Source organism: Canis lupus, chromosome 16 (assembly GCF_003254725.2).
Source record: "Canis lupus dingo isolate Sandy chromosome 16, ASM325472v2, whole genome shotgun sequence".
Taxonomy (NCBI): domain Eukaryota; kingdom Metazoa; phylum Chordata; class Mammalia; order Carnivora; family Canidae; genus Canis; species Canis lupus.
In genome coordinates, this window is record NC_064258.1 from 27,579,421 (window position 1) to 27,604,728 (window position 25,308).

Genomic DNA, 25,308 nt, shown 5'->3' on the forward strand with positions numbered 1-25,308 from the left:
CTAAGGAGGCCCCTTTTCCCCAAGATCCTACGTTAGGAACTACTCCCACATTGTCATAATCCTCCAGTGGACATCATTCTCTCAGTCCCCTTTTGAGGTAAGAGCCTTCTTAACTTGTATGAGACCAGAAAAAAAAAAAATGTCTGCCCTCCAACATACAAAATGAACACAGCATACTCAACATTAATAAATAAATCATTAAATATCTACATAACATTATAGCAATGGCGGTGACAAGGATTTTAAGAGCCTGCAAGAGGGACACCTTGGGTGGCTCAGCAGTTGAGCATCTCTGCCTTTGCTCACAGCCTGATCCCGGATTCCAGGGATTGAGTCCTGCATCCGGCTCCTTGCATGGAGCCTGCTTCTCCTCCCTCTGCTATATCTCTGCCTCTCTTTCTGTGTCTCTCATGAATAAATAAATAAAATCTTTTTTTTTTTTTTACAAAAAAAGAGACACCTGGATGGCTCAGCAGTTGAGTGTCTGCCTTTGGCTCAGGGCATGATCCCAGGATTCTGGAATTGAGTCTCACATGGGGCTCCCTGCATGGAGCCTGTTCCTCCCTCTGCCTGTGTCTCTGCCTCTCTCTGTGTGTCTCTCAGGAATAAATAAAGAAAATTAAAAAAAAAAAAAAGTGCCTACAAGATGTCACATTAAGTCAACTTCATTAATTTTTCAATTAAACCATCACTAAAATTTCAGTACATTTGAAAATAACTAGTTTTGATTTTCTTAGTTCGCAAGAATCCTTAGATATGCAAGATGACTGCCAAGAAATAGAGCCAATCACGAACTGAGGTTCTCAGCCAAATCAGTCCAAAAGTAAAACGACTGAAATCCTTTTGAATATTTTATAGCCAATCATATTAATGAAGGACATGGTTATATTCTGATATGTTCACCATAATGTGAGGTGAAGGCCTTAGGGCCTAACGAAAGCCATTAAAGAGTCCTAAAAAACAAAGATTTAGGCAAAGGTGCAACCACCTTTCTGAGTTCAGTCACAGATTTGGGCATGTCTTTTTTTTTTTTTTTTTTTTTAAAGATTTTATTTATTTATTCATAAATGCTGCAAAAGCTCTACGGGGAAAGTAGGACCTAGCTTCTATGGGGAAAGTAGGACCTAGCTTCCTTTGTACTTTATTAATATTTTTTCATTTATTTTCTTCAACTCTTTTATTAATTGCTTAATTTTATTTTTTTATTTTAAAAAAGATTTTATTTATTTATTCATGAGAGACACAGGGAGAGAGAGAGAGAGAGGCAGAGACAGGCAGAGGGAGAAGCAGGCTCCATGCAGGGAGCCCCACATGGGACTCGATCCCGGGTCTCCAGGATCACACCCTGGGCGGAAGGCAGCACTAAACCACTGAGCCACCTGGGCTGCCCCTGGGCATGTCTTCACTACTCCCAGAAACCACTCACCAGAGCTCCATGACATCACAAGTTCTGGTCCCTGTACTCCCTTGTTTTTTGGGCTTTGGATCAGGGGATTGTATCAGAACCACAGCCTTTATTCTGGTTGTGTCTGACGTTCTGATGTGTCAGTGACTCATTTTCTTGCTCCTTCCCTCAGCATCCACGTTCCTTCTACGGTCCTTGTGCCTGTAACACCTGCGTGTCCCACCCTCAGTTCTTGTGTCATTCTGACCATCAGAGAACTGCCTGGCCCCTAGAACCCACTCATCTCATGGCTTCCTTTCTATTTTAAGCTTTAGAGTGGTTTTGAAAAACTGGGCACTCTGAGACCCTCTCTGACTTACTAGGAGACTCACCTCTTTCTCCCAGAAACTGACATTTATCACTGACCAGAGAAAGCCCCACTGGCAGAGACTTTTCACCAGATTGGATGACAAATGGTCCACTTTGACCACAACTTATTAGCAGCCTCTCCTGAGCGAATGCTGCTGGCATGCAGATTACAACTGAACCTAAGAGATCACCTGACTTTTCATTTGTTCTTATATGTTTATCTAGTTTTCAGCCGGGGGACGTGGGTGATTACATGCACGCACATCTATAATTTGCCTCATGCCCAACCGCTGAAGGATTATTTGGCAAAGCAGCTAGCTCCTTGCTGAATCAACAAGACATCAGTTCTAGTTCTGCCTGTAGGCCGTTTAGCAAGGGTAAGACCTTCAATGTCTGTTCAGCTTCCCAATTAGCAAAGCCAGAGTGCAATTACTAGTTCCCTCCTTATAATCACAGAATGGCCAAGCAGGAAAATGAAATCATATCCACCTATGCTGTGTCCCTGAGGGAGAAGGGCCAAGGTATGGGCCTCATTTACTATGGAAAAGAAGCTCTGGCCTTCCCCTCATATGCAGGGGGCTGTGGTGGGAAACTCCCTCCTCCCTGGGAGGTTTAAGCCCTCTGGCCTCCAGCCCACCTCACACTGGTGATCAGACCAGACTGTGCAGCTTCATTCAGATGTAGTGAAGGCACAGAGGATCCTGAAATAGTGTGGCTCACAGACTAGCTATAGTGCGGATGGCCAAGTGCTACCATCTGCACGCCCTAAGGTGGCCACAGTCAAGTAGCTACATAGCAGTGGTTGACTAGTGGTCCTGGGTTATGCAAGCAATGAGGCGAGGTTAGGATGTGAGGAGTGGAACGGGCTCGGGTCACTTATACTGACGCAGACAAGGCCATTCTACAGCTCAACAGTCTCTCAGGAACTTGCTCTTATCAGATCAAACACAGACCACAGGGAGCAGCAAACTCATCAGTCGCAGGGCACTGCTAGCCAGCCCCATCCTGTCTACCCCTGGCCGGAAGTGCAGCTGGGGCCCCTCTAGCAGAAGCAGCAGCAACAGAATAAGGTCTTGAAGTTCTGGGGTAGCTCTGCCCCAGTGTCCAGGGTGACTCTGCCCCATGAGGCGGCATCAAGAGTAGAGGGAAAAAAAAGTCAACTACACAGAATGACTAGAAAGGTTCCAACCAGTGGTCTCTGGACCACTGGAGGTGGTCCAGTCACCTCATTCACTGGAGGTCAGTGAGCCCTGAAATTACAGGCAAAACCAGGGTGTGTAGACACATGTATAATTTACCTGGAAAAGGAACCCACACTCTTCATCCAACACTCAAAAGGATCTGTGACCACCACCCATCCCCCTCCCCACCACCACAAGAAGTTAAGAACCAGTGTGCCAAGAAGGTCTTCCTTATAACTAACTGAGGATAATGCCCTGACAAGGCAGGACACAAGCAGGGGGTGGGACACTGGAGCCAGCTGCACAGAAGAGAAGAGCCATCAGGTGAGGTGGGAAGGTTGTGGCAGGAAGGCCACTTTCCATCATTTTCTAATTTGCCCCAAACTTGGTTCTGCGGCCATCCATGCCCTGGCTGACATTAAGTCAAGGACTTTTTTTTTTTTAGTATTTTATTTATTTATTCACAAGAGACACAGAGAGAGAGAGAGGCAGAGACATAGGTGGAGGGAGAAGCAGGCTCCCTGAGGGCAGCCCGATGCAGTACTCAATCCCAGGACCCTGGAATCACACCTAGGCCAAAGGCAGACACTTAACCACTGAACCACCCAGGTGTCCCAAGTCAAGGACTTTCACCTCTGCTGGCCTTTCTGAAGGAACCCATCTTCCCAACACTAGCCCTCAAGAGTGAGCTACAGAAGAACACCCCTGCAAAGACCACACATAGCCATGAGCCAGGTCGATATCATGGTGAAACGCTTTACTCTGGGAGGGGCTCCCAGGGCTTAACAAGAAATAAGCTGGAATGTTGAATTTGATGCCAGTACCACCACTAAGTGTGTTTCTGGGAAAACCCCTGCTTTCTGGCACTGGGTCAGGCAGGAGTTAAAGGCTGTCAGCTCCATGTAACCTGACCCTGGGGCAGCTGTGGGTTTTGCAAAACACCCACCCAGGCCTGCATCTCCCAGGAAGGGCTAAAAGGCAGGTCCATCCTTTCTAAATGAGGCAGCCTCCAAAGCTAATTCTAAAAACCCTCATCTGAGCTGCATTTATAAATCATGATTCAGCAGGAGATTGTATTCACTAGTCCCGAGTCAAAAAAAAAAAAAAAAAAAGTCTCCCAAACCCTCTCAAACAGGAGAAGGTTTGGAGTTTCACTAATAAAGAGGTTCTCTGCTCCCCCTCTCTGATTCTGTTCCTCCAAGCCTCCTAGAGAAAGACCTAACAAGCCCACAGCAAGACCGGACAGGAGAGGGGAAGGCCCAGGCCTCTGGGCCGCCTGGCCCCACAGGCAGCCACATCTCTTACCACAAGGCAAGCGCAAATTGCCCACAGCTGTGCTAGCAAAACTTCGCTTTAAGCCCTGCCCCCTTCCCCCTAGGTCATTATCTCCGCTCAAACCCTGCCCTGCATCTTCTTTCTCTGTACCCAGCTGGGTCTTCCAGCACTGTCTGCAGCCCTGCAGCCGCCTCAACCTCCAAACACCCCCTGGCCAGCTGCGATGGAAGGCTGGACACCAGGGTTCCCAAAGTTCATTTATGAAAAGGAGCCAGTGATCATTCAGATGAGGGCCCCCCCACATGCACCTTGTCTCAACCCAAGGGTGGGAGAACATGGACAAGGAAGCAGAGACTCCCCAAGAGGCCTGAAGCGAGGGGTGTGTAGGGGAACAGGACTTCCGGAACCTCAGTGCTGGCTGGGAGCCACCTGGCTCTTCTCACTGGACAAAGAGTTCCTCTTTCTGGCAAGGCTCTAAATCCCCAGCCTTTTTTATCTCTGCTGCATCACAGGTCAGCACTGGTGCCTGTTCCAGGGAGGGGTCCCTAAAAGAAGCTAAATTCAGCAGCTACGTGTGGGCATCATCGACCAGCTTGCAGCCCCCATCCCCCTGGGGGCTCAGCTCCGAAGATGGGCTGCCCTTGCTCCATCTGCACTAATTGGACCAGGGATGGCCTGCCGGCCCGTTTGCCAGACTCTCCAGCGGGCATCTGGCTAGTGAAAGGTTCTCTGACACAACTGAGTGCCTTCCTGGGGCTCTCCTAGCCTTCCCTCCACAGTAATCCTGTCCAGGTGTTAAATAATCCAGCACAGCTTCAACTCTTTCTGAGCTGCTACTATTGAACAATACCCCTTGGGAGAATCTCCTATAGTCAATGGGGGGTTTTGCCATTGGCTGCTTGGTGTACCCCCAGCACCTCTGCCTCCTTGGCAGGAGCTAGGAGCATTGCTGCGTCCATGATGTATTCCAGGAGTAGGAGACTTCAGGCTTACCCTCCAAGAACCTGCTAACCACACTCGGTACATCCCTGGTCAGCAGCAAAGCTTCCAAAGGCAAACATAAGGACAGGGGAGCACTTCACTGTCCATTCAACACACCCAAATACTAATGCCCGAAGAATTAGACATTCTTTGCTTAGATACTAAACATACTTAGAGACCGTGAATCCCCAGACTCCATGTGAACATTACCTTGGAGATGTAGGTCAGCTGCAAAGATCCAACGGCTCCTGCTCCAACAGCCAGGTTCTGAAAGACAGGTTTTTCATTTTAAGAAGTATGATGCTATAGGAGGCAATGGGAACAGCACTAGGAGTAAGAAGACCAAGTCTAGTCCTGGCTTTGCAACTCAAGCAAGCCACTTACATTCCTTAGCTCATCTTCCTCTGTAAAACAGTGATAATTCTTGCCATGGCTGTACTTACACTAACCTTACCCTTGGCCTTACTTACTATAGCAGGATGTGTTCTAGGACAGTGGTTCAAAGTGTGAGCTCCACCATTTGGCAGTGAATAAGCTCCTTAACCACTAAGCCCCACTCTTCCTTTCTGTAAAAATAGGGAGAATAGCAGTTCCTACCTCACAAGGCAGTCATAAGGATGAGTTAATACGTTTAAGGGCACCTTGGAATTGTCCCTGGTACATAGATGACTCTCAACAAGTATTAGCTATTCTAGTCTTTCCTTCCTGACTGCTCTGGTCTCTTTGTTGGCTTGGTCCTGCTTTATGCCACTTCAAATTCTTTTTGTAATAAACAGGGTACAGATCCACACAATACAAAATTTTTAAAAGTTGTTTAGTTTATTTCTCAGGATTATTATGAGTGCCAACTGGAATGATGTCTGTACACTGTAAAACACAAAGCAAACGTTCTATCAAAAAAGCAAGAAACTCACAAGCACCTTGTCAGGCAATGTTCTGCCTTGGCACAATGTCCTTGGATTTCTCATTTCTCCACTGTCAGAAATGAAGCAATGAAGACCCAAGGATGACAGCATACCAAAGAAATGACCAATATTAGAAACTTCAGCTGTGGAGTTTCTTATTTATAACCTGGAAAATCCACTCCCCCATGGACCTTGAGAACCGGTCTATGGGTCCTGGTGATCTTTAAACTGTTGTACAAGCCTCAGAAAATAACCTTGAAGCCCCCATTACCTGGAGTTATTTCAAAGCAATAAACAGAGATGAATCTTGGATAAGGAGAATTTAGTAAATTTCCTAAATGGTTAGCAGTGAAATAACCTGTCATTCCAGGAGACTGCCCTTACGAAGTATCTTGGATGGTAGTGAAGAACCCTTCTTGGCCCAAGCTATCTGAATTAACACGCATCACGTGAAGCAAATGCAAGGTGTGAAGTTTTCTATACATGAGAAAATGGGTGGGGATAATGCCACAATAAAAGGATTCTCAGGGCCCTTAAATTTTAACGTAAGAAATTCAGAAAGGATATAGTCCCCTATAACCCCCCCTTTTTTTTTAAATCAAATTAGGCCATAAATCTAAATGCTGACTTTGAGAAGCCACATTAGCATTTCAAATATGGATGATCTGATTTACTTTTTTTTTTTTTTCAAATACACAGTGATTGCATTTTATTTACTTTTAAGGAAACCTCTATTGAGTAAAGAGAGATAGGCTCTGTGCCCTTCAATCAGAGTCCAAAAAGGAGCCACAGGCTACTCCAAAAGGCCAGTGTGCACCTGACACTGCCCCAAGGAGAATGTGGACCACTTTGGGCAGACACCTCCACACAGAGTAAAGCTGCCTCCTGGGACACACAGAGCCACCGGCCTCTGCCAAACACTGAGCACCTGGCCCACTCCCAGCCTCCATTTGGCACTGGAGGAAAGTGGGGGGATTTGTGAGGGGATTTGTCCAAGGTCACATAATTGGTGGCAGAGCCTGAACTAAAGCTCAGGTCTCCTGACTTCAACCCAATGCTCTAGAAGCAACACGATAAAATTTTAAAAGCTTGAGCTGTTGGAATACTAGCTGTGACATTATCACTCTATAACTGCAGGCAGGTTTCTTTACCTATAAAAGAGGGACAGGAAACCCTATTTCATAGGCTTGTTATGAGAATTCCATGAAAATCTATAAGGAGAGCCTAGCCCATGGCGGCTCCTCTCCCTGGCCCACAACGCTAATTACAAGATGCAGATGCCAAGTCTCAGGGCTGGTCTTGCACAACTCACTCTCATCACCCCAAACCACAGCCCAAAAGCCTCCAGAGCCCTATCTGGAAGTATGAGTGATGAAGTGGGACTTGGGGAGCCATTCGGACACTAACCCACATGTAATGACAGATATGAGCCGATCAGATTTCAACTACTTCATCCCCTCCGCCCTCCAGAGGTGCTCCACCCTCAGTCCCCTGACCCCCTTCAGCTCTCCCACTGCAGAAAGACACTGAAGCAGTTCTCCTGGCCCAGTTACCTGGGGGCGGGGGCATCTTCACCTCCCTCCCCCACAGCTCACCCCACAGTCTGCTCCTAGGCTTACATGTACATCCTCTCTACCATGAGAAGCCAAGAAAATATGATGAAGTATCTGTAAATGCAGTTTCCCCCATCTTCCTCCCCACCCAGGGGGAGATGAATGACAGGAGAAAACAGCTCCAGGATCACTGAGCCTTGATCTCAGTAATGGTTCGGTGTCCACTCCAATTACTGGACCTAGGAGATTAATGGTGACAGCTCGCTGCCAGGGTGGCAGCCCCAGGCAGAAACTTCCTGGTCAAGGAAGAATGTGCCAACATGCCTGAGCTAAGGACCTCGGCAGCCAGTTGTCAGGCCAGGAGCACCAAGAAACAGCATGTGGGGAGGGGCAAGGTGTCAAAGCCTGTGCAAGCTGCCTTTCCAGGATGTGGCACCATCTCTTCCAAGGAAAGGACAAGAGGATCTATCTTCACAAAGCCTTCTCCAGGCTGCAGTCTGACCCTGACCCCTCCCATCTCGGAATTCATGAACACCAATTCTCCAACTGTTGTGCACATCAGAATCTCCTGGGGAGCTTGCTCAAAAAGACCCAGGCTTAGGCCTCACCCAAAACATATTGAATCAGAGTCAAATGGAACATGCACATTTTTTTAAATGTTCCCAAGTAATCCTTACACAGGTCCAAGTTTGAGAACAATGGGTCTACATGACAAAAATCTAGCCCTTGATTCTGATTGGGGTGTATTTTTGAGTTTAAGCCTCTTCTTACTAGATTTTAAACACACTGAAGACATGAGTAGAATCTTATTCCTCTACAGAGCAGACTCCTCAATTTTTATTTATTTATTATTACTTTTAAAAGACTTATTTACTTATTTTGAGAGGGGCTTGTGGGTGGCTCAGCCAGTTAAGCATTTGCCTTCAGCTCAAGTCATGATCCCAGGGTCCTGGGATAGAGAGCCCCATATCGGGCTCCCTGCTCAATGGGGAGCCTGCTTCTCCCTCTCCCTTTACTGCTCTCCTTGCCTGTGTGCTCTCTGTCAAATAAATAAAATATTTTAAAAAATATTTTGAAAGAGAGAAAGTGCAGAAGCAGGGTGGAAGAGCAGAGGGGGAAGGAGAGAGAATCTTCAAGCAGACTCCTCGCTGAGGGCAGAGCCCAACTTGGTGCTCCCTCCCAGAACCACAAGTTCATGACCAGAGCAGAAATCAGAAGTCAGACGTTTAACTGCTTAACTGACTAAGCTACCTAGGCACCCCTGAACTCCTCAGTTTTTAAATGAAAACACTATTTGCATGGTGGAAAGTTCCCAAACCAGTCCATTAAAGCCTGCTACATACAGAGTACCGAAGACCTCCCATCCACCACTGGTGAATGACATTTCTTTGGAAAGACTTGCCCATGTTTTGAACGGGGCTGTCACTTGAGTTTGCAGTTCCCATGACCTCAGGCAGGGTTTCTTAGGGATGGGAATTGGGTGGACTGGGCATAAAAGGATTGAGACCCAACTGCAAGAGGGTCAAGGGTTTGGGGAGAGAGACAGGAAACATCTGAAATGAGAGCATCTGAGCAGATGGGGAGTGAAGACAGGCTGGTGGGATGACTGCTCACGGGAACCACCCGCAGATATTCTTTTTTTTTTTTTTTTGGGGGGGGGGGCCCGCAGATATTCTTGAACAAACTAATACACACACCTCATTCCCAGGGCTTTAACTGATCTGGGGGAGGGCCCAGGCACCTGTATGTTTTCCAAGCTCCATGGTGATTCCATGGTGTGGCCCGTTCTGAGGACCACTGCTGCACACGCTGGCTGGTCCTGCTGACTATGCACCAGAGATGCAGCAGCTGCTGAGAAAGCCACGCTCAGCGGCAGCCCACAGGCTGAGCCCTGCTGCTGTTACTGCACCAGCAGTAAACAGGGAGGAGGAGAGGGCAGGGCCATGGCAGGGAGAGGGAAAGGGGATTCCAGGGCCACGTGTGGCTGGCAGCAATTTTACGTGAGGATGTCTGTAAGCCGGGAGCATTCTGAATTTTCTGGAACAATGCAGGGCACCAGGCGGGTTCTCATGAAATGACTGACAGTTTTTATGAAGACACTGCCAATGTCTTGCTTTTTGCTCAAGTATTCTCCTGCCACCAAGGACCTCAAAGGAGTTCCCACTCCCTGAGTGGAAAGCGTAGGGTTTATTCTCTTCCATCGCCAAGGAAGGAGCTGAGATGCCCACACAGAGATGTGACAAACCTCCCATAGTAAGCCTTCTTTCCAGAAGTAACATTATCTCTTGTTGAAATAGAAAATTTTACCCACGTGTCTCCTACTCCCTTTCTCATCTTCTACTGAGAGTAACAAGGAGCAGAGAAATGACCAACTACAGAGTCATAAATTCACAGAACACCACCACAAACAGGTTCTGGTGATCCCTCATCATTGGCCACATGAGTCCTCTAAGGCTCACGGTGGGAAAATGACTTCCTCAAGGAGCTGAATCAGTCTGGTCCTTTGGCAAGGCATAGCTTGAGGAAGGAAAAAAAGAAACTGATGTATATTTAAGTCTGTTTTGGCCCAGGCCTGCTGCTAGGTCCTCCTGTGCATTGTCACTTAATCCTAACAATCCCATTTTACAGATGAAGAAACTATGGACAGAGCAGGTAAAGCAACTTGCCCAAGGTCATACACACACTGAGTAGTCAGGCTAGTATTCAAACCCAACTCTTCCTGACTCTCCAATCTCATGAGCCTCCTCTTTACACCATGCCACCCCCCATGAGACAATCCTTCAAATGTACAAGGACCTGCTTATTATCTAAGAGTTGATTATCAGTGAAAGGTAAATAAAAGAGCAGGACCAGCAGGGTTACACCAAAAGAGGCCCTATACAATTGCACAAGCTAGGCAGGGCAGGAACTGGTCAAACTGGCTCTTGGGTGCCAAACTCCCAAAGACCAGGAATTCAGAATGGAATTCTGAATCTTATATCTGAATTCTTATGTCCCTCCATGGTACTGAGCAGAACACATCAGGCAGTCAAGACCAGCATGCTGGTTAACGAGTGAAAGCAGGAGGAAGGGACTGCATATGGAAATCCCACAGCTAGGCCATGAGCCAACAGGGCTGCCCATGGGCCAAAACCACATCTCAAACCACCAGAAGCCAAGGCTAGACACAGACTCTCAGAAAAGAAAGATTTTCCCAAGAAGAGCTGGGTGATGGGAATGGAGGGGAGAGCATAATTCCTTCTGCCCCACATTCCACAGCCCTCATCCCAGAATGGGAGAAAAACTAAAAAGAACATAACCAAGCTATTCCCAGGCATGAGGTGACCCTGACAGTGGCCTGACCTGCTGCTGTGATATGAAACACATCTCCTCCCCTCCCCTCCATTCTATAGCTATACTTCCTGATAATGTGAAATGCCCATGGCTACTCTCCTCATTCTCTAGTTCAAAATATGCATTTAACCTTTGCCTTCCAGAGAAGTCAACTCTATCATGAACTGCTATGTTGGTGCAATGCTTGTGTTCTATTAACTGGATGCCTCCTTTCTGTTGACTGTTGACATGCATCAGCACTGGCTTCAGCCAGGATGGACTTCATGATGGGTAAGCAAGCCTCTTGGACACCACATTCCCAGTACCTTTATTTCCTTCCCCCAGTCCTGGTGATAGTAACCTAAAGACACCGTCCAAGACCCAGGCTCTAGATAATCCCCAGGACATGTTCAGGTTCCAGGACTCCAACTACTAGCCACTGTAATGGCATTAAAACCTTAAACTCAATAAGGTCAGTCCTTCACCCCTGTGCTCAAGGCAGCCTCCTCCACACGTGCCTCAAACTCAGGAGTCATTTCCCCTCCATCCTGGAATTGGCTCTGTTCCCCAATGCCCTGCATTCTCTCCCAGTCAGCCTGGCACGAACTCTCCGACTGCTCTCCTTCACCCTCCCATCAGTCACCAAGCCAGACATTTTCTTCCTTCGTGTGGCCTCTAGATCTGCCCCTTCCTCTCTACTCCCTGTGCACCACTGCTGCTGACATTCCAGGAAGCCCTAGGATAAATGCCTCGCCGTTAGCAAATGACATCTCAGTGATACTTTAGAGTTATGCAAGCATTTTCACATACATTACTCTATTTAATCTTCACAACAACTATGTCAGAGATAGAGATAATTAATATCATTACCCCTATTTTACAGATGAAGACACGAGGCTAAAAAAAAATGGGTGTTTCCTTAATTAAGGTACACATTGCACGTTGTCCTGCACTCAGCAGATACAAACACAGAGAATGGGCTCAGGAGCAAAATCTAGTATGCAGCCCCCTTCCATATATACAGTTTTCCTGCTTTGCCTTAGAGAAATTATTTGAATAATAAAATGGCATTCTTGGGGCACCTGGGTGGCTGAGTGGTTGAGTGTCTGCCTTTGGCTCAGGTCGTGATCCCAGGGTCCTGGGATCGAGTTCCGCACTGGGCTCCCTGCTTCTTTCTCTGCCTGAGTCTCTGCCTCTTATGTCTCTCAAGAAAAAATAAAATATTTTTTAAAAAAGGCTTTCGTTTGTATATAAATAGTTACATTAACACATAAAATAGATATATACAAGAGATATATCAAATATATCTGAAGGGTGAAACCTCAAAGCAAAGCATTAACAATATGACCAAAGGCAAACGTTAAGAAAACTTAGAACAGTTTTACCGCCATTCCACCTTGGTAAAGCCTCAGTTGAAATTCACAGCTTCCCTCTTCTTTAGTTGGTTGGACTTTAATATCAAGGAGCACTAACTACAAACACGATTGTCCCAAAGCGCCTCAGTTTTCACTTCCTTTTAATTTAGACAAAGTACCATCTTGTGATAAAGAAGATGATGATTTTTTTTTAAGACATACAAGATTACTATAGTATTTTATATTAATTCTCAACAAATCCATACATAATTTCAATTCTAAAAACATTAACTGGATAATAACTTTCCCTTCGCATTATGGTGTATGTACAGATCTGTCGCTTGAAATCTTCCTTTAGAATTTTTTTCCCCCAAAGGAATTCTGCATCCTGCCATTAACACAGACAATATGGACAAAGGTGTGCCAGAAATTCTACTTAGCCCTTGCGATCATCTGACTACATGGAACGTTACTATGCCAATAACACAAATTGCATGACTGATAAACACTTTGCTCAAACAACTGCTGAAGATCTGAAAATTATCAATATGCTTTTATATGCAGAGACCATCTCTGGATAGATACACAAGAATGTGGTGATGTGGGTTGCCTCTAGTTAGGGGAGTATGTGGCTGGCAGACGGGACTGGAAGGGAGGAACTTGTCACCAGATCAGCTGTCCCACATTTTTAATTTTGTACCATATGCATGTATTGGCTATTTTTTAAAAACTTATCTTACCGGTTCTTGGCATTTTGACAGAGTGAAGCATACGATGTAGAAAAAAAAATTTTTTAAGATTTTATTTATTCATGGAGCGAGAAAGAGAGGCAGAGACATAGGCAGGAGAAGCAGTCTCCCTGCAAAGAGCCTGATGCTGGACTTGATCCCAGGACCCCAGGATCACGACCTGAACTCAAGGCAGATGCTCAACCACTGAGCCACCCAGGTGCCGCAAATCTTTTAAATCTTAATGGATTTCAGCCAAATTTTGCTCAAGGAGGCTTCAAACAAAAAAAAAAAAATTTTTTTAAATACCAATTTTCACCTAGCCTTTAACACAAAAATTTGTCTGTTTATATGTTCTATATATTGCTATCATGTTTCTATATTCTTTGTACTAAAATATCCAAATAGCCAAAATTTTAAAAAATAAATAAATAAATAAATAACCAAATAGCCAAAATAGCCAAATATCTACCTTTTTGTCAACACAGCTAATGCTCCTTGCCCCTTTCAACAAAAAAAAAAAAAAAAAAAAAAAAAACCTGCTTTCAGGTTTAAAAAAAAAAAAATAGGCAAAAGGACTCTCACTGTGGCCTCAGAGTTAAAAGGAGAGATATGATCTTTCTGAATGTTATGATCCATAATTCACACCATGGCCTTTGGAAAGTAAAAGCACCTCAGTATTTTTTTGGCAATAGAGAGAAAATACACTTTACAGAGTAAATTTGACAAGAACAACCATCTACTACAACAGCACTTTCATGCTTCTGTTTATCCTTTGTTCAGGGCTATATAATTTAGTCTTGCAATTACTTAGCCAAGTGGGCATCACAAGGGTGGAAGATAAGCATTGCTGTGCAACTAAAACATAGTCACTATAGGTCACTGTAATAAAGTAGAGCAGCCTAACTAAGGTATTTTAGCTCCACTCTCATGATAGGGACCAACATTAAATTAAAATACAGGTGCTGGTGCTATAATATCATAGTAATGTTTTCAGGGAAATCTAGCCAATGTTTGTTTCAATTCAAGAACTATTTGCATGCTTGATACTGTCAGCATATTGATTTTTAGATGCATTAGCCAAATCAGTGGCCATAGCAATAATATTGAAAGTTTCCATTTATAGGGGTCCTTTTCAGCTAATGGGTTTCATCCCATATTGGTTTGGTGTCACCACTACCTGTATCAAAAACCTGGATTTTGGGGCACAGGGGCGGTTCAGTGGTTGAGCGTCTGCCTTTGACTCAGGCATGATTCCAGGGTCCTGGAATCCAGTCCTGCATTGGGCTCCCTGCAGGGAGCCTGCTTCTCCCTCTGCCTATGTCTTTGCCTCTCTCTCTGTGTCTCTCATGAATAAATAAATAAAATCTTTTTTAAAAAATCTGGATTTCTTTGAGTTGATACTTTGTTGCATCAACTCTAAATTCTGTCAGACATTCCGGGCTGTACCTGGTTCATGCATGCTGAGCTCTGATGCACACCTGCTGTATGTCCTATGACCAGATATGGTTGCTGTGTCCACCATGTGTGGCACCCACAGCTCTGCTTCAGAGCACAGCCTTCAGGCTACTGGAGCTATTTTGCCATTTATGGAGCTGAAACCATTGACTGTCCAGTGGAGCAAGTGAAAGCCAATTTCCCTTGGACAACTCTGAGGCCTAACTTACTGTGAGCCCCACTACAGCATCAGGCTGAGGCCTACCCTTTACCAACTTCTGCTTGAGTCAGATCCTTGTCTGGCTTCCTCTGCTTTCCTGTCCTGCGTCCCAGCTCTTTTGAAAGTTTCCAGAGAACATTTCCTTAAGAACTTGCCACAGGGGCACCTGGATGGTTCATCAGTTAAGCATCAGACTTCAGGCTCAGGTCATGATCTCAGGATCCTGGGATTGAGCCCCAATGTTGGGGTCCCCACTCAGCAGAGAGTCTGCTGCTCTCCCTCTCCCTCTGCTGCTCCCCTTACTTATGCATGTGCACTCTCGCGCGCGTGCTCTCTCTCTCTCTCTCCCCCACCCCCTCAAATAAAGAAGCAAAATCTTGAAAAAGAAAAAGAAAGAAATTAGCACAAATCCTTATCTCGGTGCCTGATTCCCAGTCTTGGGATCTTCTTTTAGAGAACCTGACCTTAAACCTCATCTAACAAAGCAAGCTCACCTCCCTCCTTGGTGCTGCCTCTGCTCCCACATGACTGCTGCTCCCTTCACACAGAAATACACTCCTCTTCCCCTTCAGCTCTGCTTGGGACAGGTTGCATAACAATCAAATGAGATATTGTAAGAAAAACAAATCCAAACCTATAAAATGCCCTATAAATGGAAATCACTTGGTGATTACTTGGTGGTAATGATTTATCTCACTCATCCTTTCATATCTAGCACCACCCCCTCCATGAAGGGTGACCCTCACTCTCCCTGCCACATTTTTTTAAATCATCCATCTTCTCACCTACAGAATACACTCCATGAAGGCAAAGATGTGATCTATTCACTGTTGGAACCTCAGCATCTATACTGGTGTATGGCACACAAGATGTATTTAGTAAATACAAGTTAAGCAATGTTGCTACACTCCAGGAGTTTATTGTTAGCCCATCAGAAGTCAGGGGCCAAAAGCCATGTTAAAGATCATCTAGAGGGCCTCTAGCCCAGAGAAAACAAATAACTTACCTAATGTACAAAATAATTTCATGGCAGAGCCAGAATCTGATCCTTGATCTCTTATTTCCCAGACCTGAGAACTTATAAGACTCCACCTTGAGGTCCCACATTTCCCTAGATGGGCAGCCCAGAGGAAAACTACAACCCCTCTCCTTTAACCAAACTATTGGCATCTGGGCCATTCAACTCAACAATAACTTATCTTGCTATAAAGATGCACCAAGATTTTTAGCAGCACAGTTGTGTGTGCTGTGTTCATCTCTCCAACTAAACCTTAAGCTTCCCGGTGGCAAAGACATCGCTGAATTCACCTCCCACGTGGTCCCCAGGACTCTCAACTGGGATGAGCACAAACATCACCAGTGGGAGGAGGCAGGCACAGATGAAGAGCGCAGACACTGGAGTCACACAGGCCTGGCACCAACTGCAGCTCTATACTTACCACCTGTGTGACCTCAAATGAAGGTGACCAACTTCCTGTGCCTTGCAGAGTACTTCCAGCAGGATAATGGTCCCTGAGTCCCAGGATTATTGAAAAGACTTACTGAGATAAAATACTCAAAGAATTCTGCACTCAGGAACCATAACCGACAGTTAATAATAACAGTAGTAGCAGTGGCAGTGGTGGTAAAGACAGGCTTCATAAACACCAATTACCCAAGTAGCTTCAATAGGCAAAGATCAGAGACGTGGGTTGAGAGAATCCAATGCTGCTTATGAGTGACTATTAACTAAAATGCCATAGCTGGCGTCTCCCTTTCCCTATAAAAGTAAAATGGTCAGTGACTAAATGTACATCCATGTCTTGCTCCTCAGGGAGAGACCAAAACCCCCCAGTTTGGGGGCAAGTGGGTGGCTCAGTGGTTGAGTGTCTGCCTTTGGCTCAAGGCATGTTCCTGGGGTCCTGGGATCAAGTCCTGCATCTGGCTCTACTTAGGGAGCCCGCTTCTCCCTCTGCCTATGTCTCTGCCAATCTCTCTCTCTAACTCTCTCTGTCGTGAATAAATAAATACAGTCTAAAAAAAAAAAAAAAAAAAAAAACAGTTTGCTCTTGGGGATCATCACCAATCCATCTTCTCCTGACTCCTGGATTTGCCCACCTCTGCAGAGCTTTCACTCAGTTGAGGCCCAAGAGAGCAATGTCAAGCACTCTGCATTCATAAAGGCCTCCCTTCTGATGGACTCTCCAATTGGTCCTCTTTTAGTGTGTTCAATCATTCAGTGAGCACACACTTACTAAATGCTAGGCACTATAGATCAAAACCTAAGCCAGATGAGCACCCTACCCTCTGAGTGTCCTCTGGCCCCTCTTTCTTAATCAGAGACCACCTTCAAAAACTTTACTGCCTCCTAAGCAACATTAACATGATGGTCTCACTATCAGCAATAAAGGCAGGGAATCTGGAGTCAGATTGCCAGCTTTGGAATTCTGGCTCTGCCACTTTCTTATTATGTAACTGTGGGCAAATTCTTCCCCTCTCTGCCTCACCCACCTCACCTTTAGAATGAGGACAACAATACCTACCAATTAGACTTGTCAGAATGAAATGAAAACTCAACGAAGTCTTTAGAATAGTGCTTGCCACACAGTAATAAATGTTCACTAGTACTATTTTACAACTTATAAAAATATCCACTCTCAAATCTAGAGTGGCTATCTGGCCATTAACAACCAAGAGCTAAGTCAGCAATGGGAGTAAAATGTTCTGAACCATTGCTATGTCGCATCAGGACTCTGCTTTTTTAGGCATATGCCAAGCCAGCTGAAATCTCTGCTTCCAGGGAAAATGTAAAGACTCTCCACCAGTGGCCACAAGTTCTATCTGGTAACTCAAACTCAAAGAAGGCTCTAGTTCAAAGAGCATCCCGAAGCTGAGTCAGCAGGGAAGAGCAGGGAGCTGCCCTAGGCAGAGTGGGGACCTGTTGAAGAGGCTGACTCTAGAGATCCCAGTAAGGATGCCCACAGCGGAGCATTCAAGGTCAGTGCAGGTTCTGGAACCAAAGAACAGTCAAATCAGTGGGCAGGACACAAGGGAAATCCCAACATCTAGCAATATTTGAAATCTGAGATGGTGACAACGTGGACTGGGTGATCTGTCACTGACAGCAAGACTCTTGGCCTGTGGTCCAGGATGTGAAGAAGGGTCCAGCTATCAGAGGAGGTAGCTGGCAACAGTTAGTCAGGATTCCCTAAGCAAGTGAATTTGGATTAAGAATAGTCCTAGCAGGAAGCATGGCAGTAAGCAGGTAAGTCAAGACAAAAATACTTTCAAATTACCCTAGCTAATATGACAGGTAAGTGGGAGAAGGTACACAAAGGGAGAAGAAGGGAAAGGAAATGATAAGACCCAGAGACCATAAGTCACTCGGGGCTCACCCCTGGCATGCCAAGTCTACTAGCAAGAAAGATTTGATCTCAAGCTCCTCCAACAGTGCTACTTCCTTTCACACTAGATTTGCTGACCCAGCTATGGGCACCTATACAGAGAGCAAAGGCAGAGAAAATTATAGAAGAAGAAGGCAAATCCAAGACCAAAACATTTTAAGAGGCAACCATTCCAGGCTAAGTCAAGGATGTCAGTGTCCATATGTAGGTTTCATGCTGCGGGCCTAGCACTTCAGATGAAACTAATCAAAAGAAGGGTTACCAGGGATGTGGGGTGACACATGGAGCACAGTCCTATTTAGGGTTAAGTCTTTCCTGGAGAAGGTGACTAGTGGTAGCTGACCTGAGCTATATCTGCATTTTTTCTCAGTCATCAGATGTCAAATGCTAAAGACCTCTAGAGGGTTAGTCCCTGGATAATGACCTAGAGACTCACAGGAATCTTTTTCCACTGCACATCCACCCACTAACACTCAGACTTTCCTCTTCCAGAGCCGGATCTCAGCCCCACACCCCTCCCTGCCACAACATGGCTATGACCCATGAACTGGACTTTCAGAGGCCAAGCTGGTCTTTGGGGCCTCGGTTCACCAAACTGCCCCAGGGCAGGGGGAAGGAAAGAGCCAACAGCACTCACAGCATCAGAAAAAAAAAGAAAAAAAGATTTGAGACTTTTTCCCATACCAATGACAACTCCAGAGGTTCCCAGGCCCAGCAATAGGAAGTAGGAGGCCCCGTCTTTGTGGCAGGTGACTGCCACAAAATCCTAGGCAAGTTCAACATGGATGGAACTGGAGGGTATTATGCTGAGTGACGTAAGTCAATCGGAGAAGAACAAATATTATATGGTCTCATTCATTTGAGGAATATAAAAAATAGTAAAAGAGAATAAAGGGGAAAGGAGAGAAAATGAGTGGGAAATATCAGAGAGGGTGATGGATCATGAGAGACTCCTAACTCTGGGAAACGAACAAGGGGTAGTGGAAAGGGAGTTGGGCAGAGGGACGGGGTGACTGGGTGACGGGCACTGAGGGAGGCTCTTGAGACGGGATGAGCACTGGGTGTTATGCTGTATGTTGGCAAACTGAACTCCAATAAAAAAAATTTTTTTAAAGCTAGGCAAGTCACCTAACTCTTGCCGTGTCTTTGACGAAGTCAATTCCAATGTCTAAGACTCAGGTTCTCATCTGTAGCATGAAGAAGCAAAACTAGGTGACCACCAAAGTCACCTCCAACCCAGGATCCTAGGATCCCTCATGCAGGCGACCAAAGAAATCCAACATCTGTCCAGTTTAGGGAACCAGGCCACATTCTCTGCGAGGGAAGGGCCCCAGACTGGAAGAACAGGAGTAGCCACAAGGCCATGGCCATTACAAGGTTAGGCAAGGAAAGCAAGCCATGCCTTAGAGACCAGAACCAGCCTGGCCAGCCTCTACTGGACTTCTGCAGGTATGCAACTCCTGAGTGTAAGAAAAGATACCAGATCCCCCGAGTCAGGAGAGGTGAGCTTCCTTCTCCTCAAGCTACTACCTGGGACGGTCCCTCTGTGTATGTATGTGTTTGTTGTGGGGTTTTGCCCTTCTCGATGACTACCAGTTTGATGCTGCCCACAAGAGATGAAGCCCTTGAGGCTAATCCCAGCTGCATTCCTCCCAGGCAATGATGGGCAACGAGCCATCCAGCCACCTTCCCAAGCAGCCTCTCACCTGGGGGTTGTCCATGTACCAGAGAAGGCAGTTGGCCTGGGTGTCCAGAATAAAGTACCTCCGAAGAAACTTGCCGCTGTTCTCATTCTCCTCGATGTCCAGAAACCCACAGATTCGGTTCTGTCGATCCACATAAGGCATTCCTAGGCTCTGCTCACATCACCCTGCATGGCAGGAGGAAGGAAGTGCTGATGAGGAGGGTGAAGCACACTCTGCCTCGAGACTGTAGGAACTTCACTTCTGGCTCGACTCACCTCTGTGAGAAGCTAGGCTATCTCTCTTACCAGCCCTCCCTCCCCAGAGCACCAAATGGTTTACCCAACCAGCCCCAGGGAAACCTCTATCAATTCTGTTCTATCAATTCTGCTCCATACACAGTCATCAAAATGCATTAGCAGGTACTCAACTAAGTCCTGAGGTGCAGAGCCTCAGGCAGCTTTACTTACAAAGAGGAAATAACCCTAGATCAAGGGCCTGGGTTCTTTTTTTTTTTTTTTTTTTAAGATTTTATTTATTTTTTTCATGAGACACAGAGAGAGAGGCAGACACAGGCAGAGAGGGAAAAGCAGGCTCCATGTGGGGAGCCCAAGCAGGACTCGATCCCCAGACCCCAGGCACACCCCGAGCCAAAGGCAGATGCTCAACCACTGAGCCCCCAGGCCTCCCAGGGGCCTGGGCTCTAACTCCAGTTTTAGCCTCTTAGAAAGTGTGTGACTGCAAACTACTTAATCTTTCTGTACCTCAGTTTCTGCACCTGTAAAATGGGGATCACAGTAGTGATCATACCTCCTAAGACTGGTGAGAATTAAGTGCCTTTCACACATTAAACATGTCATAAACACCAGGTATTATTATTGCCCTTCACAAAAGCCTTGTAAAGTAGGCTATAACCCAATTTTATAGAAAAAGAAACTCAGAAAAGATTTAAGCTCCAACCCAAATACTTGCATAAAACTCTGCCAGGAATTCAGTCATAAGGAGCAAACCCTCCAGCTCCATGAAGGTACTAAGGAGCCAAAGCAAGAGGCTCTCGGGACTTGACAACAGGACCACATCCCTCAGCCCTAGCTTCACTGACTTCACTTTGCTGTGACCCAAAGGCCCCATGTGACAAAGGATAAGGGATTAGAAGAAGGCTACAACCAGTGAACACTTTCATGGACTCCAGCAGGGTCTCTGATGACAAGAGACAAGCTTCACCTTCAAGCCAGCCTCCTCTCGTGATTTCCCTCTGACTCTCTGAAGAGCCAAGCAAAGGGCAGGAGCTCTATTCTCCTCCCCAAGGCAGATGAGCACCTTCCACTAAGCAGTTGCACCCAACCTGGATGCACAACACAGTGCACAGGTGGTAACAAGGTCTCCCAAGAGTCGGAAAACACCACAGGACGTTCTGACTCTCAAGGACGGACACCACCCACTGCTGGCACCAGTTGGGCTTCAACAAGCAAAACCCACTATGACCCAAGTCCGCCAAGGCCCTAAGCAAAGCAGTGAGCTGGCTGGGCTGAGACTATGCATGCTCCACAATGCTAGGTCAGCAGGTAAGCTACCAAGATGCCACACCCATAGTCACCCAGGCCCATGGCAGGCCAGCCCCACATTCCCATGAGATTAGGCTCATTCGAAGGGTGGCGACTGGTGACACCGTCTGGTCTCTCCCACCCCCACAGAGGGCCTCACAGTGTGGAGAGGCTGCTGGGGGACGGGGGGAGTACGCCCCACCCCCACTGCGCGTGCACATTAGCGTGTGCACAATCACATGCACACACACATAATGATACCAGTGAGGAATGAATCCTTGATTGCAGATTAACATCAGGCCAGATTCCCAATGGGGACAGATGACAGTGAGAAGGGACGTGAGTCAAGGGACCCACCACCACTTGTTGAGTAATGATGGGGGACAGAAGAATACAGACGGCAGAGAACAGGACAAAGGTAAAACAACACAGCTTAAAGTAAGAACAAGAGAAGTAAAAGAGAAGGTGAGAAAAGGATAAAAAATGGGAAGAGGAGGTTTAAAAAGCTAGTAGAGGAGAAGGAAGTAGCAGCACAGGGAAGTGAAGGACAAGTGCACAGGACAGCGTCACAGCGGTCTCAGGGACCTGCAGCCAGACCCCTGCCTTCCTGAGCTAACTTTCCATCCCAGCTGCGGTCTCACAGCCAGGCAAGTGTGAGATCCAGAAAGGGGAAGGATGCGCTCGAGCCAGGAGTCAGGAACAAGCACTATGGGAGGCATCTCAAGTCTTCTAGCAGACACTAGGCCAACGACAGAAAGGCAGGAGGCCTGGCGTTGGCAGAGAAAGAGCATACCCCTAAGAAAGGATGCAGTGTCCCCCTAGAGAATCAGGGGAAAACAGGAGTCCAAGGCAGAGAAGCTGGGATGTCCACGCACAGTCCCCTGCACGGCTGCCCAGGCAGGATGGGGGAATTCACCCGTTCCCTAGGAAAACGAGGCAAATTCCCTCAATGCCAATCTGGCTACAGAGGCAGAATTCCCAGAAGTTTCAGGACTGCTGCCACTCCTGGGACATCTCTGAGAGATAACATATCAACTGCAGTGGGACAATCATGCCAACTGTCTCTCTAGACCCAGCTGGTAAGCACAGCATCCAGCTTAATGCTGGCTTTCACATGTTCCCTGTTCAGCCCTACAGGACTAATCAGTGCCAGCCCTTTTCTGAGGTCATGGGCTAGAGAAGGCACTGTCTAGTCCTTCAACAGTCTGCTTTTATGGAGGGGGCTTCCATTCACACAGATCCATGGGTGGGAGAGAATCCTCACGTGTCCAAAGGAAGGATACCAAAAAGAATTCTGGTTCCTTCTCCTGACTGTGGTTCTAGTGCCAGGAAAAAAAAAAAAAAAAAGTCTGCTCAGATGTCCTGGGAAGCAGCTGAGTCACGGAGCTCATCAAGAATGTGGGAGGTAGGGGAAAAGGATGGGCTGCAGGAGAACCAAATATCACACATAAAGGCTGTTATGCCTCGCCAACGCACACAGAAGCAACATACTCAAAAGATGGCACACCAAACACAAACCCGAGGCCCTAACCCCCAATGCTCTGTCCCTTCACTCTGACCCCACTTATACATCCCTTGTCAGGATAGAGGCTAAGGTTTGGTACTGGGAGCCTGCTGCTCCCGATCCCCCCAGCCCCATCTCTGCTCTTCAACCTGCCACCACCATCTCCCAAGTTTCCTGGCTCCTCCATTTTTTCCTGGGAAGGCCCCCCTAATATGGTGAACTCTGCTACCCCATGCCCAGCCCCAACAACTGGGCAATGAGGGGACAGGGAAGTGCTAATCATTGGTTCACAAGGGGAGAAAAACACTTGATGCACATATATATGCTATCACCCCAAATTCCCCCCACGAAGACCAAGGCAAAGCTTTGTGATATTCTTTCTACAGTCCTCCAATTATATAGTTTTAGCCTGTTTTCTGACTCTTTAAAATCACTTATTATCTTAAACTTCATCTTAATCCAAGTTCCTCAGTGTAAAACTATTGAGTGGAGGGTGACATTGGGTGCTTTACCCCAGGAACTGCTCCCATGTCCTAGACCCCACACCCTGACTATGACTCTCCCCATCTCATGGGACAAGGAGTGCCAAGTGCTCTTGCTGCAGTGCAGCATCAGGTTCCGCTCTCCCAGACTAGCACCTTCACCTCTGCTCTAATAGCAGAATGAAACCTAGCAAGGAGCTTCAGAGTCTTCACAATTCACTGGTGACAAAGAGTACAGAATATTTGTGCAGGAAAGGACCTTGGTCCACTCTACTCAGTACCCTCTTTCCAAAGTTTGCCAAACCCCTTTCGAATTTTCTATTCTTTAGTGCAAAAATCACAGTGTAACAATGCTGGAATTTTAAAAAATTCACTCCAGCCAATCATTTTCATATTTGCATGCTTTTTCATGCCCCTATCCACATAATTGGCCTTTTTAAATTTTTAAATTATATCATAAACATGTTCCATGTTGCTACATAGTCTTTATAATCATTGCTTTTAATGGTTGCATAACATTACTGAACTGCATTTACTATAATTTACTTAACCATTTTTCTATGATTAGACAGATTATATTCAGTTTTTCACTATTATAAATAATGTTATGAAAGTTCTTATTTTCATACTTTGTTTCTTCTTTTACATGGAAACAGTATACACAAATTCCAAGCAATAATATGACTAGATCATAAGTAATGATCTTTTACAATTCTTGAGATCTATTATAAAACTGCTTTCTTCTTTTTTTTTTTTTTTTAGATTTGATTTATTTGCTTGAGGGAGGGGGAGAAAGAGCACAAGCAGGGGGAAGAGCAGAGGGAGAGAGGGAAGCAGGTTCCCTGCATGGGGTTCCACCTCAGGACCCCAGGATCAAGACCTAAACTGTCAAGAGATGCTTAACCAACTGAGCCACCCAGGCACCCCTAAAACTGCTTTCTAAAAATACTGTTTACATTGCAGTCAGTAATATATTGTTACCATCTCTATAATCTTATATACGTTAAATGTCCTCATTTTCAACTGTTGCTAGTTTTAAATATATAATGATGCCTAGTGAAGCTGAACATTTTTTTTACGTTTGCTTCCTGCTTCATCTTCCTTCCTGAACTTTGTAAAATGCAAACCAAATCATGTGCACATTCTCCCTCTCTCTCTCTCTCTCTCACACACACACACACACACACACAATCAAACCAAACCAAACCAAAATATGTCCTCACACAATCCAAATAACTGAATAATGTATTTTAATGAAAAGTAAAATAGAAAAGAGGAAAGTTTTATGATTCAGATTTCTTCAGTTTATAAGTTTCTATGTTTGTACTACACTTGAAAACATGTTAAATATCTAATTTACGGTAAAAGTGAGACTTTGAGCAAAAAGTGAGTTTGCATGGATTTACCCACAGCTCAGTAACAGAAAATGGGTTAAATGTCTATTAAACCAAGATTCCTGGCCAACATTTGCCAGTTGACTGATGAAACTCATGAGAAGAGTCAAGGGCTTCTTCCCACCTTACGATGAGGTGAAGGGCACTGGGGACATCTATCCAAAACATCTCCTCGACTGACCATTTTAATGTCTCAGGTTCCATTATTGGAGAAGACTTAACCCAAGAAAAAAAATAAATAAAACTGTCCCCTAGGAATTGAGGCAATTGACATCTTCATCAGGCTGATTAACATAGAAGAAACAACTGGGACCTGAAAGAAAAAGAACCTGCACCAACAGGAAACAAAGGCACGGGAGGGTCAAGAATATAAAAAGAAGATTGCTGCTTGAAACAAATGTTATCTACTTGAAAAGATGTCTTAGGATTCTTCTACACCCAGGACAGGTGCATGAACCTTTGTGGAAAGCAATTTGGCAATCTGTGGCAAGAGAGCTAAAAATGTTCATCCCATTGGACCAGTAATTCTACTTCTAGGATTTCAGCCAAGTAAATAAACTAAGATGCAAATAAAGATTAAAATTTTTAAAAAGGCAACTGCAGTAGAATTCATAATAAC

General features: G+C 45.7%; 1 protein-coding gene across 6 annotated transcripts in view; it reads right to left on the reverse strand.

Moving 5' to 3' along the window:
* The window catches only part of PLEKHA2 (pleckstrin homology domain containing A2), a 76,015-nt gene that overhangs the window by 28,682 nt on the left and 22,025 nt on the right, over positions 1–25,308 (reverse strand). For all 6 annotated transcript variants that reach the window (XM_025434137.3, XM_035700237.2, XM_025434209.3 and 3 more), the window contains 2 exons: positions 19,790–19,953; positions 5,401–5,457 (listed from right to left, as the gene is read on the reverse strand). In XM_025434137.3, the coding sequence (XP_025289922.1) occupies positions 5,401–5,457; positions 19,790–19,930 (198 nt within the window). In that variant the 5' untranslated portion in view covers positions 19,931–19,953. The remainder of the gene's footprint in view (positions 1–5,400; positions 5,458–19,789; positions 19,954–25,308) is intronic.